Genomic DNA, 21,608 nt, shown 5'->3' on the forward strand with positions numbered 1-21,608 from the left:
CTTTGGACAGTGTAAATTGTGCCAAGTAATTGTGCCAAGCAAAAAAGACAAAATTGTTTATTTGCCTAAAATTCTAAAGGTTCCACCTTAATATTTTGGTTTTTCTCACTATAAAATATTGCAAATATGTAAAGGTCTATGTTGCAGTTGGGAGTGCTGGGGAAAAATTTGGCAAGGGTTAGTAACATAATATTTTGTGTATTTTTTGTATACTTGAAAGATTTCCCGCAAATGAATTTGTTTTAAGCAGCCTGCATTATAAATGCCTACCAGTGACTGGATGTAGGACCTTATCCTGCTGCTTGTTTGGAGCCTGCTGCAGGGGGTACAAGGCTGTCCAGCTGTTGGCGATGTCCTGTATTAATCAACCACTCATAAAACTTATTCTCCACAAGTACCTGGAACTGCTTCCTTTGATCCCTAAAATTGTAATTGAGAGCAAAAATAATGTTAGAACACTAATTCACATAATTTTACTCCAAGTGATAACAATTTTAATGGGAGCATGTTAAATGAATATCTCAAGTTATCTCACTCTGTTCATAGTACATTAGATCACCATCACTAGTTGGGGGGATTGGTCAGATACAATATCGTCTTTGTCATGACTTATTCCCTGTCAGATATTCATTAAGGGCCAAGTTAATGCTGGGCAGTGTTTCAACTGATGCGAACAAACCTATAAATAAAAGGGAAGAGGTAAGTCCTGTTTGGGCAGGCTGATGGTGAATGACTCCAGAGGGCACCATGCACATTGTGATCTGTATGATCTATGTCTTACAGACTGTATATTCTAGTAGAGAAGATAGATAAGAAGCAAAATAAATGTTATGATATAACATAACTGAAGTACTGGTAATTTCTACCCTAATAGTAGGAAGGAAATAATCTCAAAATGAAAGACAGTATTTTACATTGAGTAAATTGAGCTCTTTAAAAAAACACTGTACTTATTTTTTTTACATTTTACCATTAGGAAAAACTTTGATAAAAACAGGCATTGAGTGCCTCAGAGACAAATAGAGCAAAGAAAGAGAACAGAGAGTACTGGGAATACTATTTTTCAAAAAGGACAGAAGAGGCCTCTTGAAGATGATACTGGAACAGAGGTCTGAATGAAGTTATGGAAGAAGCACAATGATTACCTGGAAAGGGTTGCCAGGCAGAAGAAACAGAAATGACAAAGGCTCTAAAGTAAGACCAAATTTAACATGTTCAAGATAAGAGAAGCCGGGAGGCAGCTTAAAACTATCAGTTAGGCCGTGGTGTGGCTAAGGTCTGGCCTAGCTGTGATGTTTTTCTGTTGATCTCAAAACAATTCCACAGAACACCAACAGAAGACAAGGCCACCTGGGATGATGAAAGACCAAACAAGTACAAGAATACTCCATAATCATATCTCAGTTCAGAGGAAAATATAAATGTTGTGATCCAAACCACAAAAAATACGAAACACCACCCTTTCCTGGGTAATTTTGACTGTTGCTTCTTTATAATTAAACTTAGTTCTACTTCATTGTTCCCCCACCTAGAGATACAAATTATTAAGCTATCGATCACAGAAATACTTTCACTTTCAGATGGCATCTAATTCCTATTTCCTAGAACTCTCCCCCAAATCGCCTAACACAAACCAAAATCCAATCGTAAGTTCTTTTTAATACCTTCTTACTGAGATGACAGTTTTCTTCCTCCTTGGATTGTTTCTACAAGCCATCCTAGATCTACACATTTGTTTCTGCTGGTCTTTGGCAAGAGAGCAATAACTAAATAATAGCAAGAAGACTTTCACAAGGTGAGAGGGAGTGAATGAGGCAAAGAATGGCAGAAAATGAGGCAAAGAGGGTACAGACTTCAGATTGTATTCCAAGTAGAGTGGGTTATACATAATATATACAATAATTACAGCTGTCTAATACAATAAGCATATAATAAAAAATAAAATATTTAGGGTAATTTCTATCCTAATAGTGGGAAGGAAATAATCCCAAAATAGTATATTAAAAAAGATAGTATTTTACATTGAGTAAATTAAGCTCTCTAAAAACACTGTACTTATTTTTTACATTTTATCATTAGGAAAAACTTTGATAAAAACAGGCATTAGTCTGTGGATCAGCATTAGGTAGACACACCACAGACTAAATAAGTCTGTGGTGTGGTGGAGCCAGAGAAATCTGTATTTTTAACACTCCTTAGAGAATTCTGATGTGTATCCAAATTTGAGAACCATTAGCATAACAACTAAAACTAATCCATTTAAGTATTCAATTATGTGGCATATTTTACATTTCTTTAATTCATATAAATATCTGTCAACTAAACTTACCTTAAAAAAAAGGAGTCTAACACTTGAACATCTGTTCCTTCCCATCCCAACAATGTTTAAAATACTGACCTGAAATGCAAGTCTTAACAAAAGACACATTATATTTACTAATTACTTTAGTTCAGCTATAAGTAGGTGCAGATTAATTTTTCCCACATGGGGTTTCAAAGAAAATATAATTACTCCTAGAAAACACTTACTTTGTCAAACGAGCCTCCTTCACAGTTTTTTGCCAGATCTGTATTTTCTGTTCTCTTTGACTCAGTGCTTTCTGATAAGCAGATGGAAGACCCCCAGGTATCTCTGTTGTGTCCCCTTCCATTTCGAAGGGAATAATAAATATATAGAATTCAGAAGGTGGTAAGAGCTGGAACACACTTGTGTCGCTGTTCTCTCTACATACAACCATTGGATTATTCCAATAATTAGGCACCGTAGCAAGGCCTGTCCTGGCCATATGGTCCTCTAGCATTGGATAGTGGGTATGAAAAGGGGCGAAAGTTACTCTCTGGTTCCCAGAGAGAATAAGTGGGCGCGTAGGGGACAGAATGTGAAAGATGCAACCTGTTGTTGAGGAGATAGACAAACGATGGCAAACAGCAATGACTTTGACGTTGTCACAACTGTGGAGATGAAGAGCAGTCTCTATGGGGCCCAAGACAAAGGTGCTATTCCTACACTTCTCAATTGTTACAGATCTGAAAAAATAAAGAAATGAGGTAAATTCCTCTGAATAAGATACAAAAGTTGCCTAAAATAATAGTATCTGAAGAAAAAAAAATCTATCCTAGTCCAAAGAACATGGCAAAATGTCAGAACACTAAGATTGTGCTTACCGTAAAGGAGAGAGAAGATATATAAAAGATTCATTGCAGCGATGAATCTTGACATGCGACCCCACCAGAGTATCTGAGCTCTTGGCCAATGTCTGCTTGTAAACCTGGCTCATCACTACCATTCGATGCATTCTAGGGGCCATGTGAGTATTACAAGCAATCTTAGCTCTTTTGGTCGTACCTTCAACTGTTTAAGAAAACAAATAAATGAGACAGTTTCAAACCAAGGGAAAAAAACCAACCATATGATGTTAGACTAGGCTATATCCTAAGATACATGTGGGGGAAAAAATATAAGAGCTGGGCATTGGCTAAAGAGGTATCTGCTATATTAATCTCTATTCTTTTCTGTGTATTTGTAAACTTTCATAATTTGTTACCAAAAATTTAAAACCTATAAACCACTCAAAAAATGCCAAAAGATTTAAAACTTTTTTCATGTCTACCTTTCAAGTTATGCCCCTAAGGTCATATAGTTAGAAAGTGGCAGAGTTGACCCCACTCAAATATCTCCTGCAATATGTCTTTATCATCCCAACCATAATCTCTCTAAGTTGTCCTAATATTTTTTTTCAAGGTTGTTTGCATTTAATTAATTTAAATATAAACACACAATCTTAGGAAAATTAAGTAGACAAAAACATTTTCATGCATCATAGGTATTTTGCAAACATATACAGTGTAACCTGTTAATTACATTTTCCTTCACAAGCCATTTATCTTTTCAATGCCTTGCCTAATAGCTTGATGCTTCTCACTTACTTTTAACTGCTTATGATTCCTTTTTTTCCCAAGCTGTTTCCACAGGGATTGTCATGTCCCCAATGAAAGGGAATATTATAATAATGTGGTACAAGAAAGCAGCGAATAGTGTCTAATTTTAGACCAAAGACCACATGGATCATTCAGATAGTGATAGTACTAAGATAAAATGATATATTGAATCATTTTTAAATCAGTGTCCTTTCTTTAATTTGCAGGAAGCTCATCAGAAGGTCTATAATGGGAAATTTAAAATTATAATAGGTGCCCATGTGTCTATCAAATGGCACCATCATTTATATACTCCTAAACCAAACCCAGGGATCATTCTTATCAGGTCCTTTGCCTCACTCCTGGTGGGCAATCTATGACTAAAGCTGACTCAGTTCTAGTCACACCTCTCCAGTCCTATTGGCCATCACCACGGAAATTCGTGAAGCGTTCCATATTTTTATACACAATGGAGTATTACGCAGCAATAAAAAATGACAAAATCATGGAATTTGCAGGGAAATGGATGGCATTAGAGCAGATTATGCTAAACGAAGCTAGCCAATCCTTAAAAAACAAATGCCAAATGTCTTCTTTGATATAAAGAGAGCAACTAAGAACAGAACAGGGAGGAAGAGCATGAGGAAAAGATTAACATTAAACAGAGACGAGTGGGGGGAGAGAAAGGAAGAGAGAAGGGAAATCATATGGAAATGGTAGGAGACCCTCAATGTTACACAAAATTACATATAAGAGGTTGTGAGGGGAAAGGGCGGGGGAAACAAGGGAGAGAATTGAACAACAGCAGATGAGGCAGAGAGGGAAGATGGGAGGGGAGGGGAGGGGGGATAGTAGGGGATAGGAAAGGTAGCAGAATACAACAGTCACTAATATGCCATTATGTAAAAATGTGAGTGTGTAACCGATGTGATTCTGCAATTTGTATTTGGGGTAAAAATGGGAGTTCATAACCCACTTGAGTCAAATGTATGAAAGATGATATATCATGAGCTTTGTAATGTTTTGAAGTTGTCCTAATATTAATTCTAATTTATTCCTAATATTAATTTTAATTTACTTAACAGTAACATTCCATGAATTCTAAATGAGTTCATGTCTCCCAAGACCATTACTACCTGAGAGCACATGTTCCCTTATACACAGTGTCTTGCACAAACTGACACAAAACATCTGTGCAGGTTGCCCTCCTAACATAATTCCAACACTACGTGACTGAGTTCTCAGGCTGTATTTTTCTGTGAGTCATCAGGACACCCTGTAAATAACACTGGCCAAATGTGAAAAAGTTAGATAAATACATCATTCTTCTTTTAAAAAATCAATTAATAATTTTCAGTTATATAATCTGACATATACATAACAGATGGTTAATGCAGAAAAATAAAAGTAAAGGAAAATAAGAATAATTGGTAATCCAATTATCACTGTTAACATTTTAGTAAAATCTTATGAGGTTGGATATTTTTTCTTTTTTTCCTACTAGTGCCTAACCTAAGAAGGTTCAAAAACTTGCTTAAACTTGTCTGGAACATCAAGAATTATGTATTATCTTCTATATATTTATGGGAGCTATTCACATTTGAAAGTTTCTGACCTCATACTAGAGCAGTAGCTTGGTTGAATATAGTAGTATTCTTGGATTACAATCATTTTGCTCCAGATTCTGTAGATGGTGTTCAGCCATTTTCTATTAAGAGTTATAAAAATCTGGGTTGGAGTTGCAGCTCAGTGGCAGAATGCTTGCCTAACCTGTGTGAGGCACTTGGGTTTTGATCCTCAGTACCACATAAAAATAAATTATAAAAAAACAAAGGTACTGTATATATTTACAAATAAAAGATATTTTTTTAAAAAGTTATGAAAATCTGATGCAAAACTGTTATATATATTTTTTAACATTGGCATGGAAGCTTTTGGGGGGGGGGGTTACTGAGGACTAAACCCAGGGGCTCTTTACCTTGAGCCACATTCCCAGTCCTTTATTTTTTTAAGTTGTTCATGGACCTTTATTTTATTAATTTATTTATATGTGGTGCAGAGAATCGAACCCAGTGCTTCACAGATGCTAGGCAAGCACTCTATCATTGAGCTACAATCCCAGCCCCTCAGCCCTTTTTATTTCTAATTTTGAGGCAGGGTCTTGCTAAGTAGTTGATCCTTCTGCCTCAGCCTACCAAGTCATACAGGCGTATGCTACCACACATTGGTTAGAAGCTATGTTTGTCGTTACTTTGAAATTAGAGATTGAGGAAATATATTCTAGAGCATTTTTTTTTTCATTTATTTTGCCTGCACTTGCCTACAGAGATGTATGTTCGGTGCCTCTTCTCTTAAAACTTATACATGGTCCCAGGAGTCATTCAACACCTGAACCTATTCATTTAGCCATTGCTGCACTATCAGGAATAGAGACCTGATGCAAACAACGCCAGATTCTCTCTACTAAAACTTAAATTTCTAGAAACATTGACTGTGCTTGGTTCTATGTAGTTAAAACAGATCTCATCTCTACACCAACTCTGAGGTGATTACTGTTACTATTTGGTTATTTTAGGATGACCAAAATCTGCTGTTGTTAGAAATAAAAAAAGTCTGAAGCAAATGAGCATACAAGAGTGAGAGGGAGAGAGAAGTGGAGAAAAGCATAACAAAAAGAGGACTAACTACAGTTGGAGTTTCTGTTAACTAACCAAATGAGCCTTGACTAATAAACCAGCTGAGATTTCTACTCCCCTGAGGGAGAAAGCCGTGTACAAAAGATAGATATTCCCCCTTTTTCTCTGTTATAGTAGCAGTATTTTTTATTTTTAGATCCTCTGCAAAAAAGATGCTCATCATTAATACATTAGAAAACTAGGTTCCTTAACTTGTAATTCAAAATCAACTAAAATATTTCAAAAGTACCTTGGTGAGCCCAAGCCAATTTTTTTCCTGACTTGAGGCAAGCAGATGTACCAAATGGATTCCCAGTTAAGCAAGCTCTCAACCAGGCTTCCAGCTTGTGGAAAGAGAAAGTCTTGGAGATCTTTGAAAAGCCACTCTCTGCATGCAGTGGTTGCCACAGTGCAAGTTCATGAAGTGGATAGATCTTCCTGGCTGTACTCACTGTGCCTTCAATAAGAAAGCTGAGTGCCACAACAGCTTCTCGAGAGACGAGACTACTATGAGTTGAATGAAACGACGCAGTAAGTTGTTCTGGATCTAAAAGCAGCTCAAGGAGATCTGATAGATGATCAGAGACAAAAGCTTGGTGACTATAATCATTCCAGTTCTAAAAAAAAAATTAAAACCAAAAAATTAAAAGAAGCATTTTTAATAGAATTATGAGATTCTATTAAGATCTAAAGTTTTTGGTTATTTTACATTCATATTCATAGTTTGCCTTATTCCTCCCACCCCCAAAATTTAGATGGCTATACATAGCAACTTTTTTGCCTGTATATGTCAGATATAAATAGATTCTCCCTTTACATTAACTAATTCAAAAGCAATACAAGATGCTGGGCATGATGGTACCTTCCTGTAATCCTCAGCTACTCAGGAGGCTGAGGCAGGAAGATTATGACTTTGAGGCCAATCTGACAACTTAGCAAGACCCTATCTCAAAATAAAATAAAAAGGGTTGGGGATATAGCTTAGTGATAGAATGCCTAGCATGCTCAAGCACCTGGGTTCAATCCCCATCACTGCAAAACAAACAAAAAACAAAAGCAATACAAGTGAATATCCCTTATATCAAATGCTGAGATGAGATGTATTTAATTCAGACCTGGGATTTTTTTGAATTTTGGAAAATGTGTTTATATATAAAATGAGACATCTTGGGGATGGTACCAAGAAATTAATTTATACACATAGCCTGAAGGTAATTTTATATAATAGTTTTAGTATGCCTGCATTCTGACTGTCATCTGTCTCTTGAGATCAGGCATGAAATATTCTACTTGTGGTATAAAATTGTTGCTCAAAAAGTTTCAAATTTAGGAGTATTTTGAATTTCTAATTTTCAGTAAGGGATGCTCAACCTATAATAATAAATAGCTCTTAGTATGTAGTAAGCATTAAGTTTTATATATACTTTAACATATTAAATTCTAATAATAATACTAAAATAGACACTATTATCACAGCTATTTTACAGATGAAGAAACGGAGCTACAGAAAGGTTAAGATATTCTCCCAAAGTCACAGAGCTAGTAAATACTTTTAAAGTTTCAGGTTAAATATATAAATAGTCACCAAGGACATCCAGTCAATGAAGCACTGGGTTTCTTAACTGACTTTCTCTAATAGTGTATGGAATTTCAAATTATACTGAGTGAAATGATCATACTAGATCTAAGAGAAACTGCAACTTTGGGAATAAGCTTTGAGTTAGCAGATATCCCAGTGGTTTGGCTTATTCATTTGACGGGTATTTTTTGAGCATCTCTTAATTGGCTTGAGCAATATTAAATGATAAATACGTAAACTGAATAATCTCAAGAGTCTGTGTGGTAAGAAGACAATTTAAATAAATAATAACTGCACAGTGAGATAAGACCTATATTAGTGATCTCTAAAAATATCCTGTGAGCATGAGAGAAACAAATAACTCTACCTGGGGAAAAAAATCAAGGTGGAGGGCTGGGGTTGTGGCTCAGTGGTAGAGTGTTGGCCTAGCACACCTGAGGCATTGGGTTTGATCCCCAGCACCACATTAAAAAAAAAAAAAAAACTAAATAAACAAAATAAAGGTATTGTATTCATCTACAACTAAAAATTAAGAAAAAATCAAGGTGGAGCATTGCTTGAAAGATTCTTGAATGATGCTGGTGGTCAGGCAAAGAGATAAGAAAAAAAAAGGCATTCTAGGCATAGGTAACAGCATGTGAAAAGTGAAAATACCACTTTGTTCAGAAAACTGGAAGTTCTGGGTGAAATATAGAAAGCACGGGGAAAAGTAGCAGCTGGAATCATAAAGAGCAATCGTGAAAGGCCTTATACAAATTATTAAAACATCAGGATTTTATTTTGTATGCCAGGGACTTTCCAATTATTTTCTAAATAACTATACTTGTTTTTCTTTTAAGTAAATTCTCATACGGATCACAAAGAAAAAAGATCAAAGCACAGCTGTCCTCAGTTTCAACCTGATTTCCTTCTTTTTGCTGCATTCCTCTCCCCCAAAGTATGCCCTGAGGTGGTTCTAAGGAGTACAAAAAGAAAACTACAATGATAAAGAGAATTCACTTATAGGAGTTCAGACAGGAGATGAACATAATGCATTTTTACAAAGTCTAGTATGGCAGACTAAAAGTAGGGTGACCAGATAGAACCTAATGACATAAAATAGGCAAAAAGGAAAAAAGTCAGAGCTGGGTGGGATAGTGCATGCATGTAAACCCAGTGACTCAGGAAGCAGAGGCAGGAGGATTGCAAGTTCAAAGCCTCAGCAACTTAGCCCTTCTTGAAATAAAAAATAAAAAGGGCTAGGGATGTGGCTCAGTGATTAAGGGCCCCAGAGTTTAATCCCTGGTACCGAAAGAAAGAAAGAAAAAAGTCAGATAAAGGGAAGAAAAGGAACCTATTTTGAGGCAGAATTAGTTAAGACCTGACAACTAATAGACAAGGGTTAGGGGAAAGAGCCAGTATGGGTAGACCAGTGGTAACTTCTACTAAAAGTTATAAGGAACTATAACTATATAGTTAACTATATAGCTCTATAGTTATATAGAATAGTGAGAAAAAGTTAACTCAAGTAAAGATAGGTTGTATTGAAGGGACATATGGTTGTCTCCCCAATAGACACAGGCTGTATCAGAACAGGAACTGGAAATCCACTTCTCTTTCAGAGGCCAATGAGCCTCTGCTTATCTGTTCCATTCTCTCCTATTTCTCTGATGAGAAGCATCCTGTACTTCACTGATTATTTTAATTTCTAATTCTCATAACTTCTCAAAAGTTCATGAGTATGGTGGCTATTCTAATGGATTTCAATGCCTCATGAGTTTTTAGCTCAAGCATATATCATTAACTGGTAACTTCTTCAGTCCCTAAGGCGACTGATAGCCCAAGTCATCATTTTAAATCAGACCAATTTCAAATGAGCTACTCTACTCAAGTGTCCCGGTCTAATCAGTTGTTGGAGAGATCAGGTTATAATAGCACAAACCAGAGTTGCCACTGCCTGGTGCTTACTATGCAACAAGTCTCATGGTAATATATCACTGATTCTTGGCCAATCAGAAATAGGCACTACTACTCCCATTTAAAAAGGAAAAGCCAAGACAAGTTAACTGATCTACCTAAAACCATAATATTATTTTTGGTAGAGCCAGATCTGAATGCAGGCTACCTTGGCTCAAAACACCATCTCCTAAGAGTACCCATTTTGTAGGAACTACATGGACAGAGAGCATAGTGACTGGTATCGCTAATGCATCTGGATTTGGACAATATAATTTTTTTTTTTTTTTTTGGTACCAAGGATTTAACTCAGGGTCACTCACCACTGAGCCACATCCCCAGCCCTATTGTGTATTTTATTTAGAGACAGGATCTCACTGAGTTGCTTAGTGCCTCACCATTGCTGAGGCCGGCTTTGAACTTGTGATCTTCCTGTCTCAGCCTCCTAAGCGATTGGGATTATTATGGGTGTGTGCCACTGTGCCCAGCATGGACAATCTAAATTTAAGGTATAGCTTGGCCGTTTATGTGAATATCAGGCAAGAGTTCTAGCATGGAGACGAACTTGGACATCACTGAGTTATATAGAGTAGAGGGAACAATTATACTGAATGAAGTAGGAAGAGAAAATTGCCTCAGGCAGAATACTGACAAGTAAGGGCCAATGGGAGAGAAACCTATGAAGACAAATGAGAAGGAAGAGTATGATATGTCAAGATCATTGTATTGTCTTGAGCAACCATTAAAAAAAAAAGTAGAACCAATAAAGTATAGTATCATGGAATATAAGAAAAGGCAGACTTATTAAAAAGAATATTATAAAGTGCCAGATAGTAAAGGGTTTTTTTTAAGTTTCAGAACATTTTTAAAGAGCCTACACATGATATTAATACTTACTATTTACATTTTACTTAAATGTTTTAAAATACTGCCACAATAAAACAAATAAAATCCTTTCTGTTTTTCTTTACAAAAATGAAGAAAAAAGATATTTTCTAAAACAATGTGAGGCAGTTACTATTTAGATTGTCACAGTTATAAAATTACTTAGGCATGACTAAACAACAAGATAGTTTTAGAGATTTTTTTCAGTATATTTCAATAAACTTTATAAATACTACATCTTCTTATTTATCCTTAGTCAAATAAATGGATTCAATCTCATTAACAATTGTAAAAATGGGAATGCTAATGTAATATAGTGATAAATTTGCCCCTAAATCATGAGATTTTTATACCAGTGAAGGAACTAAAACCATTTTGATTAGGACTACACATATTGATTTTATAACTAGGATTATAAAAAGTAGAAAGCAAAAAAATAAAACAAACCATCAAATCACTTGCCTATACAGCCCAACATAATTTTTAATGGTGAACCTTCTTCTTCAGAAATTGTCCAATTCAATGAAAGAGACCAAGAAAAACAACAGTACCTTATTATGACAATTGGATTTTTCTGTCAGGTCGGGAGACTGAGATCTGCTTCTGGGACTAGGCCACTCTTCTCCAATCAAAGATGTCCTCAGGGAAACCTTATTTAACTGTTGTATGTATAAAAACAGCAGAAACTGTAGAGTGTCCACTGAAAGCTGTTCAAGAGGAAAATAAGGATGAACACATGACTTAAATCAACATTAAATCAATCATTAATCTACAACTAAGTAGATACAATAAACTTATGTTCAAAAAACAGTTTGCTGATCCTAAAAAATACTTCAGAAACATTGCTAGGATTTCATATGCATTCTCTGATACCCAGATGCAGGAGTGTCTACAATGGATCTCAAGTCACTTTGTAAAAATTCATAGAAATTTTTTCCCAAAATGAAAAGTAAAGGATGAAGAATATACTTAAGTACATTATTACAGAAGTTTAATCTTATAGTTAAAAAAAATCCACCTTAATTTGAATAAGTAAATGAACAGATATAAGGGGGAAAAAGAAAATTTGGTCAAAATACAAAGGTTCAACATAAGGTTCACAGACTTACCAAAAAAGTTTAGGATATCTGTGTAATAACTGAAACTGTATGTAATTTCTTGGTGTATGTGCATTTTTGTGAGGGGAGTAGGTCTCAGGTTTTCATAAAGTACTTAAGAGATATAAAGAAAAAATAATGCTACTGGTCTGATAGCTATACAATGTCATTTCTTATTTGAGAAAGGGTGTAGTTTGAAGCTCACAATTTGAAGTTCACAATTACCCTTAAGTACCCATCCCCATCTCCCACATAAGAAAGGCAAAAAAGTGAAGTGATACATCTGAGTCTACAGTTATATTCACCCTCATTTCCAAGGTGGCTAAAAATTGCTATCCGAGGAATTAAAAAATACAGACACTTAAAAACACAGATCCTCAGGATCACCCAGATCTATTCAACCAATGGTCAATGTGGGATCCCATGAAAGCATGTATTTAGTAATTTTTTACTCTATAAATTCTTTAAGATAACTGAAGTTTCACATGCAGCTGTAAGATCTAATATAGAGAGATCCCATGTAAATTTAACCCAGTTTATAACCTTGCAAAACTACAATACAATGCCACAACTATGACATTAACATTAAAGTAGTCAGGAGAGAGAATATTTCCATCAACAAAGGGAGCTCTCTTATTGCCCTTTTATAGCAATACCCACTTCCCTGCCACCCTCATCCTTTCCTTAATCCCTGGCAACCTCTCATCTAACCTCCATCTCTATAAATTCTGTTATTTCAAGAATGTTACCCCCCCCACACACACAAAAAAAATTACATAAATGGAATTACAGAGTATATAACCTTTTGATACTGGCTTTTTTACTCAGGGTAATTCCTTGATTTTATACATACTTCCATTTAATACTTTTTGTTATTTTATTATATTCTTTATATGGTCTACCCATTAAACTATAAAATTCTTGCTTTATCCATTTTTAAAGCACTAGTAACTAGCATAGAATATGCTACATAATAAACACTCAAAAAATTTGTAACTTCTTGAAGGTCTTACTTCATCTCTATATCTGTAGCATCTACTTCTGTACCTAGCACATAGTAGGCTCTCAATATTTCATTGATGAATAATTGCAATGCCTCATCCCTCCTGGTTGCATGATAAACTTTTCAATTTCCAAAAGCTTTAGCTTTTCTATGTGGCAGAGACTGGCTAAATGTTAACTCTTTTTTCTTCTCTTTGAAGGGCATACTGCGTCCCTTGCAGTTAGATACGGTATAACTGAATTACAGTCAATAAACGTGGGTGAATTTACAGTTATATCTGCTATTTTCAAGCATGACCCATAAAATTCTCCAAAAGAAATTGAAGCAAAAGATGACTCTGAGGGCCTAATAGACACGGTTGTGGCAAACTGTATCATTATTTGCAATTGTTCACCTCCCCATCTTTCAAGAAGCTAATATAGCCATACTCATTGCCATGAGATTTCCCATATTTCCTGTGAGATAGTTTACCTTCCTACCTCATTGACTTTATGCATGTGACAGAGCTTTAGCCAATGGAATAATATTAGGTTGTTTTATATTACATCTGAATATAAGTCTTTTTTTTTTAGTTGTAATAGACACAATATCTTTCATTTATTTATTTATTTCTACATGGTGCTGAGGATCGAACCTCAGGTCTTGCACATGCTAGGCAAGCGCTCTACCACTGAGCTACAACCCAAGCCCTGAATATAAGTAAGAGGCATCATGAGAGCCTAGAAATAAATCCATACACATATGGTAAACTAACTTTTGACAAATGTGACAAGAATGCAAAACAGGGAAAGGATAATCTCTCCTACAAAAGATATTAGGAAAACTAGATATCCATATGCAAAAAAAAGAAAGAAAGAACTGGGTCACAGCTTAGACCACACACAATCAACTCAAAATGGATTAAGGACTTAAATGCAACAACTAAATTAGTAAAAACTTCTAGAAGAAAAACAGGAAAATTTCCATGATATTGGTCTTGGTATGATTTTTTTGATACGATACCAAACCAATGGTTACTGTTCTAAGCCACTAAAATGCTGTGATTATTTGTTACTGTAATTAACATACTTACTTTGTAAAGTCTTTCCTTATCACCAGGCAACAAAAGCAAAAATAAACAAGTGGGATTAAATCAAACTAAAAATCTGCACAGAAAAGAAAGACATCGACAAGATGAAAAGGAAACCTGTGAAACGAGAAAAAATATTTGCAAATCCTATATATCTGATAAAAGTTAGTTTCAAAAATATATAACAGACTCATACAACTCAAAGGCAAAAAAAAAAAAAAAAAAAAAAATCAAATAGCCCAGTGAAAATTAAGCAAAGGACCAGAAAAGTCATTTCTCCAAAGACATCAAAAAGCCCACAGGTATTTGAAAGGTGTTCAACATCACTAATCATTAGGGAAATGCAAATCAAAACCATAAGGAGATATCACCTCACATGTTAGGATGTCTATTATATTTTTTTAAAAGTGAAAGATTAACAATCATTGGCAGGGATGTAGAGAAAAGGTAACCACTCTGGTACACTGTTGGCAGGAATGTAGATTGATACAGCAATTATGGAATACAGGATGGAAGTTCCTTGAAAATTAAAAACAGAACTACTATATGATCAATCTCACTTTTGGCTACTTAACCAAAGAAACTGAAATCAAATCAAAACTCTCATGTTCACTGTATCATTACTGACAATGGCCAAGATACAGAAACAATTTAAATGCCAAGATACAGAAACAATTTAAATGCCAATCGACAGATAAATGGATAAAGAAAATGTGATGTGTGTGTATGTATATTCATAGAATGGAATACTATTCGGCCTTTAAAAAGAAGGAATTTTCTGCCATTTTCAACAACATGGATAAACCAGAAGGACATTATACAAAGTGAAATAAGCCAGATGCTGAAAAACAAAACTATATAACCTCCTTGTATGTTGTATTAGTCTACTTTCTGTTTCTATAACAAATTCTATAAAGCAGATTACTTTATAGCAAAAAGAGGTTTCTTTAGTTCTAAAGGTACATAGTTCTAGTGGTACAAGGTTAGAAGGGCTGCAACGGGTGATGGTTTTCTTACTACAGCCCAAGGAGGTCCAGGGCATCACATGGCAAGAAACAGTGAGTGTGTTTATGTGTGTCTGTATCTGTCTGCTCTCTCCCTGTCTTCTTAGATAGCCATCAGTATTCAATCATAGGTGGGCTACCCTAATGACCTTATCTAGTCCTAATCACTTTCCAAAGGCCCCATCTCCTACACCACAGTCAACAGATTAAAGTTCTACCCTCTCTATTCCTCATAATGGGGAATAAATGGGAACAAAGGAAGCCTTAGGGGACACTCAACTCATCCAAATTGTAGCATACATGGAATCTAAACTAGTCAAGCTCAAAGAAGTAGAGTAGAATGCTAACTGTAAAATGCTGGACAGAATGAGAAATGGAGAGTAATGATCAAAGGCTACAAAGTTTCAGTTTTGCAAGATATTTAGTCTTAAGAGACAAGGCATAGTGCTTATAGCTAACAATACTGTATTGTACAGGTAAAATTTTTTTCTAAAAGGGTATATAAATATAAATATTCTTAAAACACACAAATCGTAATGATGATAATAATAATAAACAGAGGTAGGGGAAATTTGGGGAGGTGACAGATGTTAGTCTATAGCTTTAACCCTTGACAATGGTAATGGTTTCATAATATATATACTTATCCCCAAACTCATAAAATTGTCTTCAAAACAAGGGGGAAAAAAAGCACCATGATTTCCTTCTGCTTTGTCACTGCTCCCTTCTGTTACAAGAATAGGCATGACCTATAAGAAGCTGTTTCTTCAGCTTGGATTCCCAAATGAGAGGACACATAAAGTCAATCACAGCCTGGAAGAAAGATATAGCTAAAGTGCAGCCTACATCTTAAATAGGAAAGAAGTAAACCTTTGTTACTAAAATTTCATTGTTTTTTTTTCCTGCAGAAAAGCTGATTAATATGAATAGTGACTCAAAAATACAGAAACATGGGTCCCTAAATCCCTGCTTGGACAACGACAGTCCAGAGATTCAACCAACCAGATGCACCTGTGCTGGACTTTTGGATGAATGAAAAACAAACTGATATTGTTCTAAGCCACTGAAATGCTGTGGCTGTTACTATAATTAATCTACTATGATTAACATACTTTATGAAATCTTTTCTTATCACCAGGATGAATTTTTCTGTATTCCATTTTTGTACTTTATGAATAATTATGATAATTTTTATTTATTCTAATTAGTTATACATGACAGTAGAATGCACATTGACACATCATACATAAATGGGGTATAATTTCTCATTCTTCTGGTTGTACATGATGTAGAATCATACCGGTCACGTAGTCATGTATATACACAGGGTTATAACGTCTGAATCATTCTACTATCCTTCTTACTACTCCCATACCTCCCTCTCCTCCCATTATTTCCCGCTACCTACTATTTCCCTAGCACCCCTCCCCATTATGAATTAGCATCCACATATCAGAGAGAACATTCAGCCTTTGGTTTGGGGGGATTGGTTTATTCCATTTAGCATGATATTCTCCAGCTCCATCCATTTGTTGGCAAAAAGTCATTCTTCCATTATTGTGTGTGTGTGTGTGTGTGTGTGTTTATACACACACACACACACACACACACACATATATATATTCCATTGTGTATATATATATATATTCCAATGTGTATATATATTCCATTGTGTATATATACCACATTTTCCTTATCTATTCATCTGCTGAAGACACCTAGGATGTTCCATAGTTTAGCTATTGTGAGTTGAGCTGCTATAAATATTGATGTGGCTGTGTCATTGTAGTACATTGATTTTAAATCCTCTGGATATAAATCAAGCAGGGGGATAGCTGGGTCAAATGGTGGTTGCATTCCAAATTTTCTGAGGAATCTCCATATTGCTTTATGAATAATTATTTTAAACATCAGCTACCCCTACTAATTTATGAGCTCCATGAGGGCAGAGATGCTGTCTGTTATGATTTGTATGTGGTTTGTCTCCCAAGGGTTGGTGTGCTGGAAGCATGGTCTGGTGATATTAAGAGTGGGGCCTAGTGGGATGATATTAGGTCTTGCTAGGGGCATTGCCCTCAGAAAAGATTAAGGTCCTTGCTGTTCTAACCAGTTGTTATAAAAAAGCAAGACTGGCTTCCATCCTCCCTTTAGGCTTCCAGTGTCCCCCTGTGATCTTTCCCTCTTGCACTGCTTCCACCATGATGCCATCTGCCATGTGACACAGGAGATTCCTGCCAGAGCCAGCACCATAGTGTCTATATTCTCAGTCTCAAAAAAATGTGAGCTAGCTAGGTATGATAGTGCGCACACCTGTAATCCCAGCAGTTTAGGAGAGTGAGGCAGGAGGACTGCAAGTTCAAAGCCAGCTTCAGTAACTTGGCAAGGCCCGAAGCAACTTAGCAAGATGCTGTCTCTAAATAAAATATTTTTTAAAAAATGGGGATATGGCTCAGGGTTAATTGCTTCTGGGCTCAATCCCTGGTACCAAAGAGAGAGAGAGAGAGAGAGAGAGAGAGAGAGCGCTAAAGAAATCTTTTTTAATTTACCCAGCCTTAAATATTTGGTTATTGTAACAGGAAATGTATTAACACAAATCGGTACCAAGAGTACGGTTGTGTGTAATGATTATCTGAAAATGTGGAAATGACTTTTAAAGCGGGTAACGGGCAGAAACTGGAAGAGTTTGGAGAAAGAGGTTATAAAATGCCTATAATGGTATAAATGGAGTATTACAGGTGGTGAGAGCTCACATCTGAGCTCAGGACTCAGGACTAGGGGAGAGCTAGAACATCTTAGCAACTGGATAAGTAGTTGTAACCAGATTCAAATGAGGAATATTCCAACAGAAATTGAAGTAAACATTACCTTTGTCACACCATTACAAAGAACTTGGCTGAACTGTGTCCATACTAGAGCTTTATAGAAGTCTGAGTTTAAAAAAGATGAACTGGAATGTCTGGCAGAGGAAATCTCTAAATAACCAAGCATTTGGGCCAGTGCTTGGTTATTTTAACTACATATAGTAGGATTTAGGAGCAATGGAATGTATAATTTAAAGAGAAGTAGAAGGCAGGGGCTGTAGCTCAGGGGTAGAATGTTTGCCTACCACGTGTGAGGCACTTGGTTCGATTGTTAGCACCACATAAAAAAAATAAAGTTATGTCCATCTACAACTAAAAAAATTTTTTTAAATTAAAAAAATTTAAAAAACAATAAAGGGAGGTAAACCAACTTTGAAAAAAATCACAGCTTGGCCAGTGAAGGAGTACATTCTAGCAATCTCTTGTTAAAGATATGAGCATGAGTGGATAAAACAAGGCCAAATGCTGTGCATTAGGACAATAAGGAAGAGTCCTGAAAGGTATCTCAGAAATCTGTGTGGCTGCCTCTTCCCTCTCAGACCCAAAGGCCTAAAAGGGAAGAACTGTTTCAAGGAGAGCTCCAGGTGCTCTACCTAGGCTTAGTGCCCAGGGCCCACTCAGGATTCTGCTCCCTGCTTTTCAGAGAAGTGATCCAGTTATGGTTCTAGCAGGTTCGGGTGCAGCTAATGACACCATTCCAAAGGAATGACAGACCTTGGTGTACAAATGGTGCCAATTCTGCAGATGTGCATAACTTGAGAGCTATGAAGTTATTGCAGTTTTTGCCAAAATTTCAAAGTTAAGCCTGGAAGGCCAGGCAGAGAGTTCTGCCCAAAACTATGTAGTAACCAGCATGCAATGCCAGTCTGATAGAGCTGCAATCATGAAATTTCAAACTGAGAGCTGAGGGTGGATTGAGTCCAGCAAAGCCAGAGGAGCAGGGCTGCTTGAGGCCTTGGAAGCCTAAACTCAGCTTGCAAAGGATGCAGGACCTGAAGTTTTAAGATTTAATGTCTGCTCTGCCAGGTTCTGGAAGGCTTTGGGACAGTTACTACGCTCTACTTGTCTATTTATTTAGAAATGAGAATGTGTACGTACCCTGGGCTTTCCACCACTGTATATTGGAAGTAGATAACTTATTTTAATTTTTCAGGTTCAAAGCTGAAAAAAGATTGCCTTGAGTCTCAAATGAGACTTTGGACTTTTGAACTGATGTTGGATCTAGTTAAGACTTTGGGACTATTTGGATGGAACAATTGTTTTGTATGTGAGGACAACATGAGTCATAGGGCGTGAGGGGCAGAATGCTATGGTTTGTCCTCTCTGAAAACTCAAATTTAATTGGAAAATTAAATACCTCCAAATTTAATCCCCATTATGAGGAATTAAAAAGGTAGAAACATAACTTATGGTGTTTTGAAATAGGACCTTTGGAAAGTGATTAAAAAACAGATAAGGTCATCAGGTCATCAGGGTGGAGCTCCCATGATTGTACTGATGGCTTTATAAAAGGGAGAAAGACTAGCATACACACATACTTGTGATGCTTGGCACTGCCTCAGACTCTGCCCACAAGAAGACCATCACATTATATGGCACTTTGACTCTGAACCTCCAAAACTATAAGTATTAATAAGATTTTTACCTTATTAACAACAGGGAAGGAGTGAACATGCTGTCCAAACCATCTTTGAATCACAGCACATAGTAGATGTTCATTTAAAGTCAGGCACCTCTGACTACAACATATCAGTGTTTCATAATGAAGTCAATGAAAATATTTCCCAGTTTTAATTTCAAGATTCCTGTAACATTATTACTTTGGGAGCAGGCAAAGGATTTGTAAAGACAGACTAATCATTGCCAAACTGGAACTGCTAAAACTCAAATGGTAGGATCACAACAGTGATTAACTTAAAAACTCAAACTATACTGCTAGTACAAAAAAGTAACAATGGTTTATTTTCCAAAGTTATTAAACACTTATACACATTGATCCATACCTGATTTCTCTGCTTTTCAACTTCATCTTCAGACATGCAGTTGGAGAGAATCTCAGACCATTCCAGGCGTTTCTCAGGTGTCCTCACCGAAAGACTATCAAATACTTCAAAGTAAAGCCATGCCAGATCCTTAGCCAACTGCAGTTTCCCACATGCAATGTGCCTCCATGTAGACCAGTAGAGCCGTGGGTAAGCTCCCTCTGTGGCCCGGATTCGCACATAGGTGGCTATCTTCCTGAGATAATGAAGACTGAACTTGGATGGAGGAGGGACCTGCAAGGCACCCACTATAAAGGGTTCTGCTTTTACCCAGAGGAGAACTCCTGACTGATCCATATTACCGCTAAGAACATCTGGATGAAAAGGCTTCTTTGCATACCTAGGAAACAAAGTTTCTTCACGAACTGACTTGAAACATATCTCATTTATACATTTTCCCTGGAAGGTAACCCCTCCCCTGTTTTTCAAAGTACCACATCATCAGTTTTAAAAGCAGCTACAGTTCATCAACCAAAAGCAGAAGAGATTTTTGATTAGATCTCATTACAATCTTTTTGAGGAAAAAACTTCAATAAAACAAAATTATCTTATTTGAATTATCAGAAATTTGTTTCAGAAGAGTGTGTAAAGGGATAAAATCTGGGTTGGATCCCTGCTCTGGGCAGGAAGAAAAGAAGAAAAAAGAGAGAAAAATCATTCTGTCATGGAAAGCTATGCTCTACTCTGGCGGGGAACATTGTTAGAAACAAGAATAAAATTTCAGAGTTAAATCACTTACACATAGAGGACAGTTGGTTAACATTTAGACATGTTAGCTGAACACACAAACTCAATATGAAACACTAATATGAGGAGCTAACAAGAATGCTCATGTAAACATAGGCTACAAGATAGATCAAGAGATAGTAAAGCACCTTTATTCTCTACAACAAACCTGCTCTGGCATATTCTATTGTGCTCAGTTGAGTTGTAGTATTTTTAGACTTTGTTGTTTATTTACATAACTATGATGGATAATTTTATGGAATATGTATAAAACATTTAAAACACAAGGAGGGAATCATCCACATTACCACCACTCAATGGCAACTAGTCAATATTTGATTGTACTTCCTCCTTATCTTTTTTCTATAGACTAGATGTTGTTTTTCATAGTTGTGATAATATAATATATATAATTCTGAATTAAAAGACCACAAATATATTCCCATTTACTTTTAGAAACTTACTAGGCTTAAGAGTTTTCATGAAGCCGAGTCTAGTGGCGCACGCCTGTAATTCTAGCAACTTGGGAGGCTAAGGCAGGAAGATCGCAAGTTAGAGGCCAGCTTCAGCAACTTAGTAAAGCTCTAAGCGACTTAGTAAGATCCTGTCTCAAAATAAAAACTAAAAAATGTTGGGGATGTAACTCATTGTTGATGCTGGGCGATGAACTGATGGGGGCTCATGTACATTTTCGCCTTTGTGTATATTAAAAATTTGTTATAAAAAGTTAAAATGTTTTCATTATTATAATACCCTGATTATCATATTTCTGCATATTTTCTGCATTATGAATTATTTCCCAGAGATTTTCAGA

General features: G+C 36.1%; 1 protein-coding gene across 4 annotated transcripts in view; it reads right to left on the reverse strand.

The window, feature by feature from the left end:
- Positions 1–21,608, reverse strand: part of Tbccd1 (TBCC domain containing 1) — a 30,335-nt gene that overhangs the window by 4,929 nt on the left and 3,798 nt on the right. For 2 of the 4 annotated variants that reach the window (XM_048804034.1, XM_015499959.2), the window contains exons 2-7: positions 20,030–20,408; positions 11,544–11,699; positions 6,844–7,210; positions 3,166–3,352; positions 2,530–3,027; positions 271–420 (exon numbers count right to left, since the gene is read on the reverse strand). In XM_048804034.1, coding sequence (XP_048659991.1) covers positions 291–420; positions 2,530–3,027; positions 3,166–3,352; positions 6,844–7,210; positions 11,544–11,699; positions 20,030–20,365 — 1,674 coding nt within the window. In that variant the 5' untranslated portion in view covers positions 20,366–20,408 and the 3' untranslated portion in view covers positions 271–290. The remainder of the gene's footprint in view (positions 1–270; positions 421–2,529; positions 3,028–3,165; positions 3,353–6,843; positions 7,211–11,543; positions 11,700–20,029; positions 20,409–21,608) is intronic. The other 2 variants (XM_015499960.2, XM_015499961.2) reach the window with 2 other exon arrangements.

Source organism: Marmota marmota, unplaced genomic scaffold, assembly GCF_001458135.2.
Source record: "Marmota marmota marmota unplaced genomic scaffold, marMar, whole genome shotgun sequence".
Taxonomy (NCBI): domain Eukaryota; kingdom Metazoa; phylum Chordata; class Mammalia; order Rodentia; family Sciuridae; genus Marmota; species Marmota marmota.